The sequence below is a fragment of the Notechis scutatus genome, chromosome 5 (genome assembly GCF_049901735.1).
Source record: "Notechis scutatus isolate UNSWTSFEM ecotype Mainland chromosome 5, rNotScu1.2, whole genome shotgun sequence".
NCBI classification, from domain to species: Eukaryota; Metazoa; Chordata; class Lepidosauria; order Squamata; family Elapidae; genus Notechis; species Notechis scutatus.
In genome coordinates this window covers 56,403,263-56,416,615 of record NC_142013.1, presented here as the reverse complement: position 1 = coordinate 56,416,615, position 13,353 = coordinate 56,403,263, and the positions used below count along the sequence as shown (strand labels likewise).

Genomic DNA, 13,353 nt, shown 5'->3' with positions numbered 1-13,353 from the left:
TGATCCAAGAAGGGACCGGTTGCCCTGATAATATCTTATCCCCTTCTTCTTATGAGTTGTATCACAGTAATAATATTTTTCATTATTAAGATATTAATACTGAATTTATTATTATTATTGTTATTATTGTTATTATTGTTATTATTGTTATTATTGTTATTATTGTTATTATTATTATTATTATTATTGGAGTGAATGATAATCACCAATATATATAGATATAAATATATATATCTAAATTAATAGAAAAACAGCTTGATATAGTGAATATCCAAACAGCCAAATTAAGAACGCCTGAAAAGGCCAAGATAATAAAGAGAGGCCTTCAACAGCTTCCCTGCACAGGTGGACACGGGCCTGGGTGCTCACTGTTGTGCCTCTGGGTGGGTAAAGCTGTGAGGGTTAAGCCAACAATAATGCACAGATGGCCTTGAATCTAATAAGAAAATGAGGTGTAATAATTCCTTAGGTTATCTGAAGAAAAACCTCTGATCGGGAAGGAAAACTACCTCACACAGCTCGAGTTACAAATAGCGCAGCCTTGTGGTCTTTAAAACAAAAGCAAAACAATGGCCATTACTTTTGGTGCGTGCGCGCTTCCCAGCAACAAACTCCCGCCGCGTGGAGAAATGCCTCCGACGGCTACTCCTTGTGGCTAAAAAAACGGCTGGGAAAGGGGTGGAAAGAATTAAGTTTTTATGCTTTCCACACCAAGACGGCGTTCTGAACGGAAAATTCAAACGATACGACTCGGATGAGGGCGAAAACGCCCACGCCGCTATTGCCGATGTAGAAAAAGGCAATGTGGAATCACAATGGCAGGGGGTAGAACAAGCAGTTGAGGGGGAGCTCGGAGCAATGCTGTAGCCGCCCACCACTTCGGGGTGCGAAACAGCACTGCCCGAAAATGCAAATGATTTCTGACGGCCAGCTGGAGAGAGCTAATGTCGGGAGATCATAATGTGACTTGGAGGCTAAAAGCCTGAAAAAACAAACTGGACTATTTCCAAACCTGCTGAATAATTCTCCTGTTTCGGCCAAGGAGGAACAAAAAGCACTGCCTATCCTCAACGAGGCTAAGCCAAAACTGGGGAACGCTGGGGAGGAGTCCTGTGGAGGAGGAGGAGCGTTCCACAAATTAAGCCCAGCCTAGACATGCAGAGACTGAAGCACCTCCCACTACTGGATGCTCTGAACAGCTCATGGGAGAACTACAACACAATTTACTATAAGAAATAGGGAGATGTGGCTATTCTTTATTTTGATAAAAATATCTTTTTGAAAAGATTTCATTTTTATTCTATTTGTATTAGATGCTACAAGGAAAACTTTTACAATACTGTGCACTGTGCAACCTTCATTTTCAATTTCCCAGTTTATGAGATGATAATGTGAGGCAAAACCTGCACAATCAATAATGAATAGTAGCTGTTTCAGTATGTAATATAAAAAGTACAGGAAAAAAGAACAAAGAATTGAAGGCCAGTAGCATTCCATGATTCTAATAACATCTTTTTAGTATTGTACATGAATAATCACCCAAATATTCTATAGCTTTGGCTTTTTTGCTGTGTCAATGTTGTGATTCTGAGCAGAAGACCACTTATCTAGAAAAGGGCAACATTAGAGGTAAGATGGTGGAGGAACAACTTGGTTGAAGTGAGCAAGTTCTTGCTAGATGTTTGCTTGGAGTCCCAGTTTCTACCTTGATGCCAAAGGCCTCCTAAAATACTTTTGTTTTGGGAAGTTTAACTTCATATAGAACCAAAGGCGAGAGTTTCCAGATCCCCAAACCCACAGCCACTCATCCTTGCTAGGTCTGAGCTAAAACCTATTATTTTCCATTCAGACTCCCACAGACTCCTGACACTGGGAAAGAACCTAGACAGCAACTAAGGATACAGATCCATGCAGATCCATTAATGATATCTGATTTCATACTGACTGATGATCTCATTGTGTGACTTCATGTAGATGTTAAATAAGAGCAATAGAACCTGGGGATCCACATAATGAAAGGATGTTGGGCTGCATCATTCCCCCCACCCCCAAATATGGAGTAGATATAGACATGAAGGAAGGACAGGAATCAATGTAACATTGTACCTTCTATTTTTAAGCATTGAAGTCAGTCTAGAAATATACTATGATTGATGGTAATGAAAGCCACCAAGGGATCAAAAAGAGCTTGGATGGATACACAATTTCTATCCCATTCCCACCAGAATTAATCTACAAGTGCAATTAGTTCATATGGATGCAATTACATTACCTATGCTGCCACACTTAAGGACTTAATGTAGATATTGTATATACATTGAGCATATATATATTAACTGAACAGAAGTATTAATTTTTGAATGGTTTTGCTTCATTAAGATCAGCTACCAAAACAATCGAGTTGCACATAGTAACCAAAAAATAAAGGCACTATTTTCAAATCGACCTGAAATTATACATACTTTCAAGCAAGACAAATCAATAATTGGAGGTAAAAATTCTTGATAAAATTAAAAAACATGTAACTTTGTAAGGTAGGGTATTCTTTAAATTTTATTAAGGTAGGGAAGTTCTTAAATGCTAAAGAATCTTCTGTGGCTCTTCACTATACTGTGGGACTCTAATGCTCATCAGCTCCAGCTAGAGAGTTGTAGTATTTGGAAAGCTTAAGAAATTCTTTAACTGGCTAGCTACAGGAAATGAAAACAGTTACCTTGCAAAATTCCCGTGAAGTTATTCTTATATTTTCCTCACTTACATTTTCCTCAAGGAAAATAACAGAAATGTCTCCCAAATAAAAGGTCTGTTTATGCTGAAAATCCATTTCTACCACAGGAAACAGGACAGTCTCATTCATTTATATCCAAAACTTTCATGGAAACCAAAGAAGGGAAAAATGTCAATTGTGCAATGCCCTTCATAGCAACCCTTTATAGGTTATGATTCCAGGCTCAAATAATTACATTTTCCTGTTATCTATAAGTATAAAAACACTCTTTTTCTTGTAGAAATCAATATATTAATATTAAATATTTATCAATATATTAATATATTAAATCAATATATTAATCAATTTCATCTAGCAAGTTTTAAAACAGGACTAGTGATCACAAGAAAGGAATCAAAAGGAAATTAATCAAACTGTTGTACTTTTTGCAGGGAGGTAGAAATCAGATTAATGATCCACAGAGAGAAAGTATACAGTTAAAGCTATTTATGATCATGTACTCCCTCTCTAGTTTGGGACCCTTTTTGCCTTTATCCTAGTTAAATGTTAATATACAATAAGATTGATCAATTTTCTTCCAGTTTAAATCTTTCTCATTTTTTAATTATTGTAACTAAACTGTTACAAAAAACAAAGCAGTAAATACTTTACCAGTAAGTACATAGTCGTAATGATTCACATTGTTTAATTTCAGTCCTTCATACAGTTCATGAAGTTCATTTGAATTTAATACCTGTCCCTTCCAATGATTATAACCTGAACAAAGAAAGAAAACAGAAACTTAGTGCTATTATATGGTATTTGGTTTCATGGATCTCATTTAAAGGCAACAAAGTGGAAATGAAAGTAACAATGGCCACTCAGAAATACATAGTTTGAAAACTTCAAATAAAGCTGTTGCTTTGATTGTTATACTAAAAATAACAATAATGCCTGGGGGAAAATAAAGTAAATTAAATATTTTAACCATCGGCACTGGGAAGGAAAAACTGGGGGTGGGGGAGCTTTTAATGCTGGAGAAAATGTTACTTAATCACTGCATTTGGGCCACTCAATAAAAGGAGATTCTAGAAGTCACACAAGGACCTTATGGAAACCATAAATTATCCAGCCCAGTTTTACAACCTGAGACAAAGATCAACCTTTAGATTTTAACATTAACAAACAACAGACAACCTGTGACCAGCTGAGTCATTATTTCAGAAGATTTGTCTGTGGATAAAGGATTTTCTGACAGACAGGCCACAGTCAGTAAGGATAGGATCTCACCATTCTTCTACTCTGATATTAAGCCCCTTCCTTTATTCTTTGTACACACATGATTGCATCCCATTGTATAACACCAACACAATTAGCAAATTTGCGGGTGACACGACAGTGGTTAAAGAAAGGAAGTACAAAGGCTGACACTGAGGTGTAAAGAAAATAATCTCACACTTAACACCAAAAAAACTAAAGAACTTATAATTGACTTCAGGAGGAAGAGAGACGTACATTTACCATTGTACATAAATGGTGAGGAGGTGGAGAGGGTTGGTAGTTTTAAATTTCTGGACACTTATATCTTGGAGAACCTCTCATGGACTATGAATGCTAACAAGCTTGTGAAGAAGGCACAGAAGAGGCTGTACTTCCTGAAAATGCTCAGGAAGATCTCAGCATCTACTTCTGTCCCACTACCGCAGCACCATTGAGAGTGTCCTGACATACGGCATCCTTGCATGGGATGGGAGCAGAACAAAAAAGCTCTACAGAGAATCATTAAAACTGCCCAGAATATAATCGGGCTCCAGCTACCAGCCCTGGATTACATCTTTGCATCTTGCTGTTTGAGGAAGTCGCACAACATTCTCAGAGACTCTTCCCATCCTGCTCACAATCTTTGTGAACTGTTGCTTTCTGATAGAAGATACAAAACAATTAAACTCGGACCACATGTTTTCTGAACAGTTTTCATCCCACACTATAATTGCACTAAACAATGAACTTAAGAACCATCATCTGTGAGCTGTTGGGCAGTATTATTTGGTGTGTTGTGGGGATGCTTGTGTGTTTTTAGGGGGTGGGGAACTTTGGAGGGTGGGATGTGTTTGGGGATTGTCATGTGTGTGTGCGTGTTGGATCTGGTTTCTGGGTGTTATGTGAATTTCGTTGTATGCGTATACTGTGTATAATGACAATAATTATCATCATCATCAACTCTTCCTAAAGATGCTTCCCTTATGATGTTTCAAATAGACAAAAGGTATGGTTATAAACTACACCTATTAATAGTGTACATATATATTGTCATGCCTACCTCCATTTAAAACTCAAGAAAGAAAACTCCTGACTCCAGTGACGTAGAGAAAAGGTACTGTATTTTCCGTACTATAAGATGCACTCCCTTCCCCCCCAAAAAGTGAGTGGAAATGTCTGTGTGTCTTATAGAGTGAATGTTACTGAAACCTAGCCCACCTGCCGCCCCCCACCCATCGGCCTCTGCCTCCCAGCAATTTGCCTCCTTGTAGGAAGCAGCAAACAGCCTGGTCAGCTTCAGCACAGCCTGATTTAGCACAAGCAGCTGATTGGTGGTTGGATCGGCCTCCCGGAATACCGCCGATCAGCTGATACAGGCTGCAGGGATTGCTGCTGCCCATCACCGTTGCCTACAGCCATCTCCAGGTGCCCCATTTTTTTCCCTCTGCACATCCTGTTTTCGGCCTGTTCCAGGCGGCAGGGATCAGCGCTGGTGGCCGAAAATGGGGTGCGTGGGGGTGGTGATAGGTGGCGGCGATCCCGTAGCCTGGAACAGCTGATCGGTGGTATTCTGGTAGGCCGAGCCTACCACCAATCAGCTGCTTGTGCTAAATCAGGTGTGCTGAAGCTGATCAGGTTGTTTGCTGTTTGCTGCAAGGAGGCAAATTGCTGGGACGCAGAGGCAGATTTTTTCCCTTGTGTTCCTTCCCAAAAGCTAGGTGCATCTTATGGTCTGGAGCATCTTATAGTGCAAAAAATATGGTAGTTTTACAGAGTTTGAAATAATAGCGGTGAAAGCAAAGCAAGATCTAATTCAAAAGGCATGAAAGTTGCAGGTTCAAAGTTTCCCCAAATCCCTTACTCCAGGGACCCTGGCTGAATGTCCAATCCACATCCCATGTAATGGTCATGTGACACATCTTCAAGTATTTTCGCCCATCTGGAGTTCTAGGACGGTTGGCCTTGACTGGGTATAAACAACTCCACTCAGCAGCGCAGTGATTCTTGAGAGCAAATCCCCCTTTTAGTTCACATGGGCCTTTACCACACCAGCTCACTTCCCAAACCCAAATGCCATGCCCCCCTCCCCATTACTATGGCAGCCGATAGCAAGCATGCATCAAAGGGAAAACCCATGCTGGAGAGCCGGCTGACATTCGGGCCCTCCTGCAGTAGAGATATTAGCCCTAAGAAAAAAAAACGTAAGACAAAATAGACACGATAGAAGCAATCTACAATACAGGAGAGTAAAATAACATTAAGGTTTGTCAGGATATTTCGTGTGAAATAGTTGAAGGAGTTTAAGGGCCCAGATGTCCCAAGTATTCATACTGTGAGGGAGGGAAATGTTTCCAGGCCACCAAATACTGTACTCTTCCCCTATGTTTACTTACTTACTTTACTTTATTGTCATTGCACCTCGTACAATGAAATCAAACACCATCTTCAGTGCACACCATGACCATGAAAATAAACACAAACACAAACACAAATCCTTCACCCTTCCCACATTGAACCGAAAACCCCCAACACCGCACCAATACTGCACTATACAGCGGAATTCAAAAGAGCTACTGCCCTGGGATAGAAGCTGTTTTTCAGCCTATTTTTCCTTGTTTTTATTATTCTATTATTTTCCTTGTTTTTATTATTCTGCCAGAGTTTTTCTAAAAAAAAAGGGTTCCCAGGATGAGATGGATCTTTGAGAATTTTTTTGAACTTTCTTAAGGCAGCAGGAGCTATAAAGCTCTTCCAAAGAAGGGAGAGGCAACCAATTGGGCAATGACGTTATCTGCTACTGTGAATTTGGCAAACCATACAGAAGTGCAGTGTTAAAATGCTCTTTATGGTGCAGCGGTAGAAGGTCACCAGCAGTTTTTCATTCAGTTGTTTTCTGAGAAATCTCAGGTAGTATAATCTCTGCTAGGCCCTTTTGACCAGTGCTGCAGATCAGGTCCTCTTTTATGGTAACACCCAGAAACTTAAAACTGGCCACTTGCTCCACTTGGTCTCCATTGATAAGGAAGGGCTGGATGATCTGTTCCTTCTATAATCCACTATAAGCTCCTTGGTCTTATTGGTGTTGAGGACCAAGTTATTGTCTCCACACCACAAAAACAACCAGCCCATCTCATCTCGGTAGGCAGACTCATCCCCCCTGAATGTTTCCTGGAATCCAGGATTTCTTTGATTTTGGGTAGTTCTAATATACTGTGACCGGATTGACAATGCTAACTATGGGGAAAGGGCCTACATACTTGGACCCCATTTTTTAAATTTCTGGGTGGTTTGCAAGTACTTCATAGACAGGAAGACCCTGTCCCCTACTTGGAACTTTTTTGGTTTAGCTCGTTTCTTGTCAGACTGTCTTTTATGGGCTTGATGTGCCTTGTCTAGTGGCTTACGGGTGATGGGCCAAATGGGGAACCACATATTCTTTTACTCACTTATTGCTCTCATCCTGTTTCCTATGTATCCTGTAATTCCCTAGTTTATAACTTTTACCCTGTCACCTATTCTTACCTTGGGGAATGTACAAGCGGGGAGGGCCATTGTTTTCTCTCAGTTCAGAAGCCTCACAGAAGAAGCGCATGGGAACGACTCCTTATCTCTTTCTCAGAATGACCATTTCCACAACATCTTCACACCTGTGGATTAGCTCATTCAACATCAGACTGAGGGGAGGGGATTCTAACCACTTTATTTTAATGGAATTGCCTGGGGGGAACTCAGACCCTGCTTTGCATGGTCCTGCATTCACTTCCTTTCAATAAAAGTTTCCTTTTCAAATGCTAAAGTTTCGAGAGTCCATGCTTTCTTGAATGGGAAGGAGAGGCAGGACCTTACACTGCCATTGGACCAGATGTAAAGTTTTTACAAAGCCAAAATGCCCAGCAGATTTTGAATCATGGGCCCGTGGCAGCATAGTCCCCCTGAGACTGGCAGGAATGTATAGTTTAGTGCCAATCCAAGCCAGGTCACCTCACACGGTGCACTTGTTTGAGTACAACAGGAACCAGTCATCACTTTTCAGTGCTCCTTTCAGCTCCTTGCTTAAGTCACTGGGAAGGTCAAGGTCTGTTTTTCCCTGGGCTCTAATTACCACTGAGGCAGCTAGCTGCTTGGAAGGGATAACTGGATGGATTACTTCTGGCCAAGCACAATTGTATGGTGAGCAACTTAGACAAAGCATCTGCCATAAAGCTCTTCCCCCCAGGAAGGTAGCGCCAGGAAAAATTAAAATGGTTAAAATATTGAGCCCAACAAATTTGTTTGGGGTGACAGTTTTTGGAGTGCTTTTAGGGCTTCCAGGTTTTTAAGGTCAGTCCACACCTCAAAAGGGTATTTTGCCCCTTTGAGAAATGCCTCCAATAGGGCCCAGCAAATGCTTCCTTCTCCCATATTGCCCATCTCCTTTCAGTTTCAGTTAATTTCCTAGAGGTGTAAGCACAGGGTTGTAAGACCCCAGTGGTGTTTGCCTGCAATAGCATGGGCCCCCACAGCCATGTTATTGGCATCAGCCTGGACTACAGAGCGGACATCTGTGTTGGGGTGTTTAAGTATAGGTTCGGCTGCAAATAGCTGCTTAAGTTTCTGAAAAGCTGCTTGGTGTTCCATTGTCCACTCAAGGGGATGGCTAGGTTTTGGTTTGGCCTCTCCCTTTGTCTTCAGGAAATTGGTAATGGGTAATGCAATTTTAGCAAAGGAGGGGATGAATTGTCTATAAAAGTTTGCAAAACCCAAAAAGCTTTGCAACTGCTTTCTGATGCGGAGGGGGGCACCCACTCCATGACCGCCCGCACCTTCTTAGGGTCCATTTCTCATGTGATATGTTGTAATGTAAATAGTCAATTTTTTTCCTGGTGAAATTCGAACTTTGATAATTTGGCATACAGGTCAGCAACCCTGAGTTTTTTCAAGACTGCGCACACTAACTTCACATGTTCCTCCATGGTTTTGGTGTAGATAAGAATGTCATCTAGGTAAACCAGGACCCCCTTGTACAAATCCTCATGCAGCACCTCATTGATCAATTGCATGAGCACAGCAGGTGTCCCTTGTAATCCAAACAGGAGCACCCTGAACTGGAAGCAACCCAAAGTGCAATTGAAAGTGGTTTTCCACTTATCTCCCTCCTTAATGCAGACTCTGTAATAAGCTTCTCTCAAGTCCAGCTTAGTAAAGAGTTTTCCTTTGACCAGATAAGCCATTATGTCCTTCGTTAGAGGCAGCGAATAAACATTCTCCACACACACCATGTTAAGCCCTTTATAGTCCCTGCATAAGTGAAGAGACCCATCCTTTTTCTCATGAAACAACACACTTGTGGCCCAGCTGGTTGGATGAAGCCCTGCTTTAGATTCTTGTCAATAAAGGCCCGCAACTTCTCAGCTCTCACGGGGTCATTGAGTAGACATTTTTCTTAGGGAGTTTCACCCCTAGGAGCATTTCTATGCTGCAGTCTGTGGGGTGATGGGGTGGGAGCACTTCCTGCAAGGCATAATCCCCCTGCCAGCCTCTGGTGAGAGTCACCTGTGTGGGGTGTGCTCCTCAGTATCTTCCATGCGTCCTACGCCCAGCGACCATCTGGCTCAGACTGGAATCTCCTCAAGCTGCAACTCTTCCAGCTATTTCATCTTCTCATGGCATTGGTGTGGATGGAGGGAGGTCGACCCCAGGGCTCCAGTCTTCCTGGTCGCTCCCGTGGGTTGACATTATGTGCTCAGCCTGCTCGGTAGACTGGTAGACTGCTCATAGCTGTCTGGATCTCATTTTTATTTATTCTTGTGCAACCCCGGCTCGAGTTGGAACCCTTACCCATTCTTCTGACAATGGGTAAGGCCTATCATTTTTTGGGTTTGAGATACAGGATGTACCTGTTCCCTGTATTTTTGAGGTACCTGAATTCAAAAATTGTTCCTCTGTGATGCACTGTTCTTCCCAGTTAAAGATTACATGCAGACAGACATGAGAGTTTTAATAGTGCATTGATTAAACTACTTACAGACAGAAAGGCCACTTTTGTGGTGAAGGAGCCCTGCCTATATTTTGGAGTGTTGCTGGATGGAAGCCAGTAGCTTTTACCATTACTGATATGCTAACTCCACATGCGATCACTCCTTTTATAATGAGTGCAGGCAGATCAGATGAGTTCAGTAAATCTTTGTTTGATGCTGTAGCCTCTGAAATAGTTTCATGCATTTCAACCCAGGACCACTACTAATATTGTTGAATAATGGTCGGAAATGTTTGTAGGTGATGATCCATTACTTTCTCACCCAATGTATTTATTTTTGCAGATGAAAATAAATCAACATTAATATTCTGTTAACACTGTTATACTTTGGAGTTTTTAAAAAATGGAATTGGAAAGTCTGCCATATTCCAAACTGAAAGCAAAGGGAAGGGTTTTTCAAATTTTATGAGGCATGAAATCCATCAGCTCATAATGATAATTATTCGCCATAGTTTTTGAACCAAATTCAATCACTAGATTTCTTTGACCCCTTCTTATTAAAGTATTTGCATTACAGGTCCTGACAGTACAAAAGTTCAAAGATGCACCCATCAGTTGTGCCAAGAATACTTACGAATAAACATTGGGAGGGAAGAAAGAAATGCTCCAAGGCATTCAAGGACACAGTACAGTAGCATACTGTGAACAATAGAAAGCACTGGGTAAGCAAGAAGTGGGTCAGCACGCTAATGTTTTATCTATGGAAACATTCAACATTCTGCTCTTACCCCTCAGGAAAGATAAATTTATCCTTTGCATTTTACTTACATTTTCCTTAATTTAATGTGGACAGACAGTTTTGCTTAATTAACAACAGAAGTAGTTTGCATTTACTTTTACATTTTCAATTGAAGCAGATAGAGCTCTGGAGTCTGGAAAATACTTTGGCTAAACTACTCTATAAGGTAAAGTCAGAGAAAATTTCAATTAATACTGTAGCCTCTGAATTCTATTGTATAGTTGTATAAGCCTGATCAAAGTGACAAAGTTACTTTATTGTGCTCTTATATTTAGAAAAGAAAAATACACAAAGACTGTACTTTACTCACAACTATTCATCTAGCAACCATTTGAAATTACAATGGAATAAAAATAGTGACTTTAGACCTGGTATTTGCACTTAAAACGCATTGCAGCATCCCCACAGTCTTTGTGATCAAAATTTGGGCGCTTGACAACTGGCATGTATTACAAAGGTTGCAGCATTGTGGTGTCATATGGTCGCTATCTGTGACTTTCCCAGCTGACTTCCTACATACAAAGTAATATGGGAAAGCCAGATTTGCTTAACAATTGCATGATTCACTTAACAACTGCAATAATTTGCTTAACAACCATGGTAAAAAAGATAATAAAATTGGACACAACTCATTTAACAACTGCTTTGCTTACCAACAAAAATTATACTGCCAATTGTGATCATAAGTTGAGGACTACCTGTATTCATATATATGAAATATTGCCTAATCCAGGGGTCCTCTAATGATTCAACTCTCTGATTTCTTAATGAGATTTCAGATTGTTCTTTGACCCCCATAATACTAATAATGCCACTATTATTATTATTATTATTATTATTATTATTATTATTATTATTATTATTATTATTATTATTATTATTATTATTCACAAGGTACACCCCAAAATACAAATACCTGCAAATAAGTAGAATACTATGGGGAAAAAATAAAAAATAATACCAATAGTAATAAGCATCTTGAGTGCAATGTCTAAATATGTGGAGCATCATTTGAAGACTACCGGCATTGTCAAAAGCATCATCAATCAACTGAAAAATGCAGCTTTACTATCAAAAACAACTGCCTCTCACAGGTCCTTGGGAAAGGCTTGATAGGTAGGCAAAAATGTGAAATCCAGTCTAACATCTGGCTGAATGCGCAACCAACCATAACAATAATAATCTTGGATAGTGCAACAGATCCTTGGAGATCAATATTGATCACTTTGGGGAACTCTGATTAACCCTAATCAGTTAAATCAACATATTTTACCTTAAATAAACCCTGATGATGCCACTAAAACCAATTACTACTAATCAATACATATTAAGGTTAGCTTGATAAAAGAAAATATAGGGAAAATGTTGCATATGTCTCAACTTTAAATAGGTGAAAGAGAAGGGATTATGGCTAAGGAGAAATTGGGGTGTGGGGGGGAGAATTGCAAGTGAAATAATCGCCATACTTGGTCAATCTCTACTACTTTTGCTTTTCTTAAAAGACAGGATTTTAGAATCATACTACCAGCCCTTGTGGACTAAACTTTTTGCTGTTAAAATATCAAATGGGTAAATAATAACTAGCTAGTAATCTAGGAGCATGATAACTAATGTTTGCCATAGCTTGCATTACTAGGACCCGATTGGACATAGCTAGATGTTTCAAAGTCCATCTCAACCCCCTGATTTGACACTCAGTAGCCCAGGTAGTCCAAAGACTTTTTATGGAATGTTCCACATTTTGGAACACTTTATCAGACTTGTAGCAGAAGTGAGCAAGTTAATTCACTATGGTTTATTAAGTATCTATCCTTCTACTAAGAAGCCCATGCCAGCAACGCTCAGAAATTCTGCTTAGTAATAAGATTGCCTAAGTGTTGAGAATTAGGACAGAGAATTAGGGATATTTATGTGTCTTGCTAGCCATAAACTTTCCTGTTTCAGCTGCAATGACATTCTTCCAGATGTTAGACTTGGGGAAGGACACGTCAAAACAATGCCTTCTCAGTGGCCCAAGACCCAGAGATGAGAGCCATGCCTTTTTCCCAATTAAAATCTGATTCCACCCATATGTTTGTTCAATTAGTTTCTGAACATCCTCCAGAAATAATTAACTGGATTGAAAGGAGGGAATATGAATGGAAGTAGTGACTCAAAGTTTAGAATTAGTGGGGGGAAATTAAGTCATTTGAAGAATGATTCAGGATAGAACTGAAACTAAAAATACAGAGTCTAAGGAGCAGAAGGAAGCCACCGCAAAGAAAAGAGAGGAGAGACAAGGTGGAAGAGAACTGTAATAAACCTGTAATTTCCCTTCAGCGTAGATATCAATAATTCAATAAATATTCAGAAACATTGTACCATTAGTAGCCTGATTCATAATACATTAAAAAAAAAAACTAAAATTGAATTCCAGAACACATAATTTATTTATTATTTTAATGGATTTGTTTAACACCACACATTTCCAAGAATGGAAATCTGAGTGGCATACAATAAATCTAATACCTGGGTTAAAAAGAGACCTCAAAAAGCAAAAGTTAAAAAAACCACACAAAAAACCAACAACAGGGGCTCCCCAGATACCCTAACCCAAGGCCTGGGAACAGAGTCAGGTCTTAAGAGACTTCC

The 13,353-nt window shown here is 39.9% G+C and overlaps 1 protein-coding gene across 4 annotated transcripts in view; it reads right to left on the bottom strand.

The window, feature by feature from the left end:
- Positions 1–13,353, bottom strand: part of PDXK (pyridoxal kinase) — a 76,042-nt gene that overhangs the window by 37,717 nt on the left and 24,972 nt on the right. For all 4 annotated transcript variants that reach the window (XM_026674030.2, XM_087967562.1, XM_087967563.1 and 1 more), the window contains exon 3: positions 3,380–3,484. In XM_026674030.2, coding sequence (XP_026529815.1) covers positions 3,380–3,484 — 105 coding nt within the window. The remainder of the gene's footprint in view (positions 1–3,379; positions 3,485–13,353) is intronic.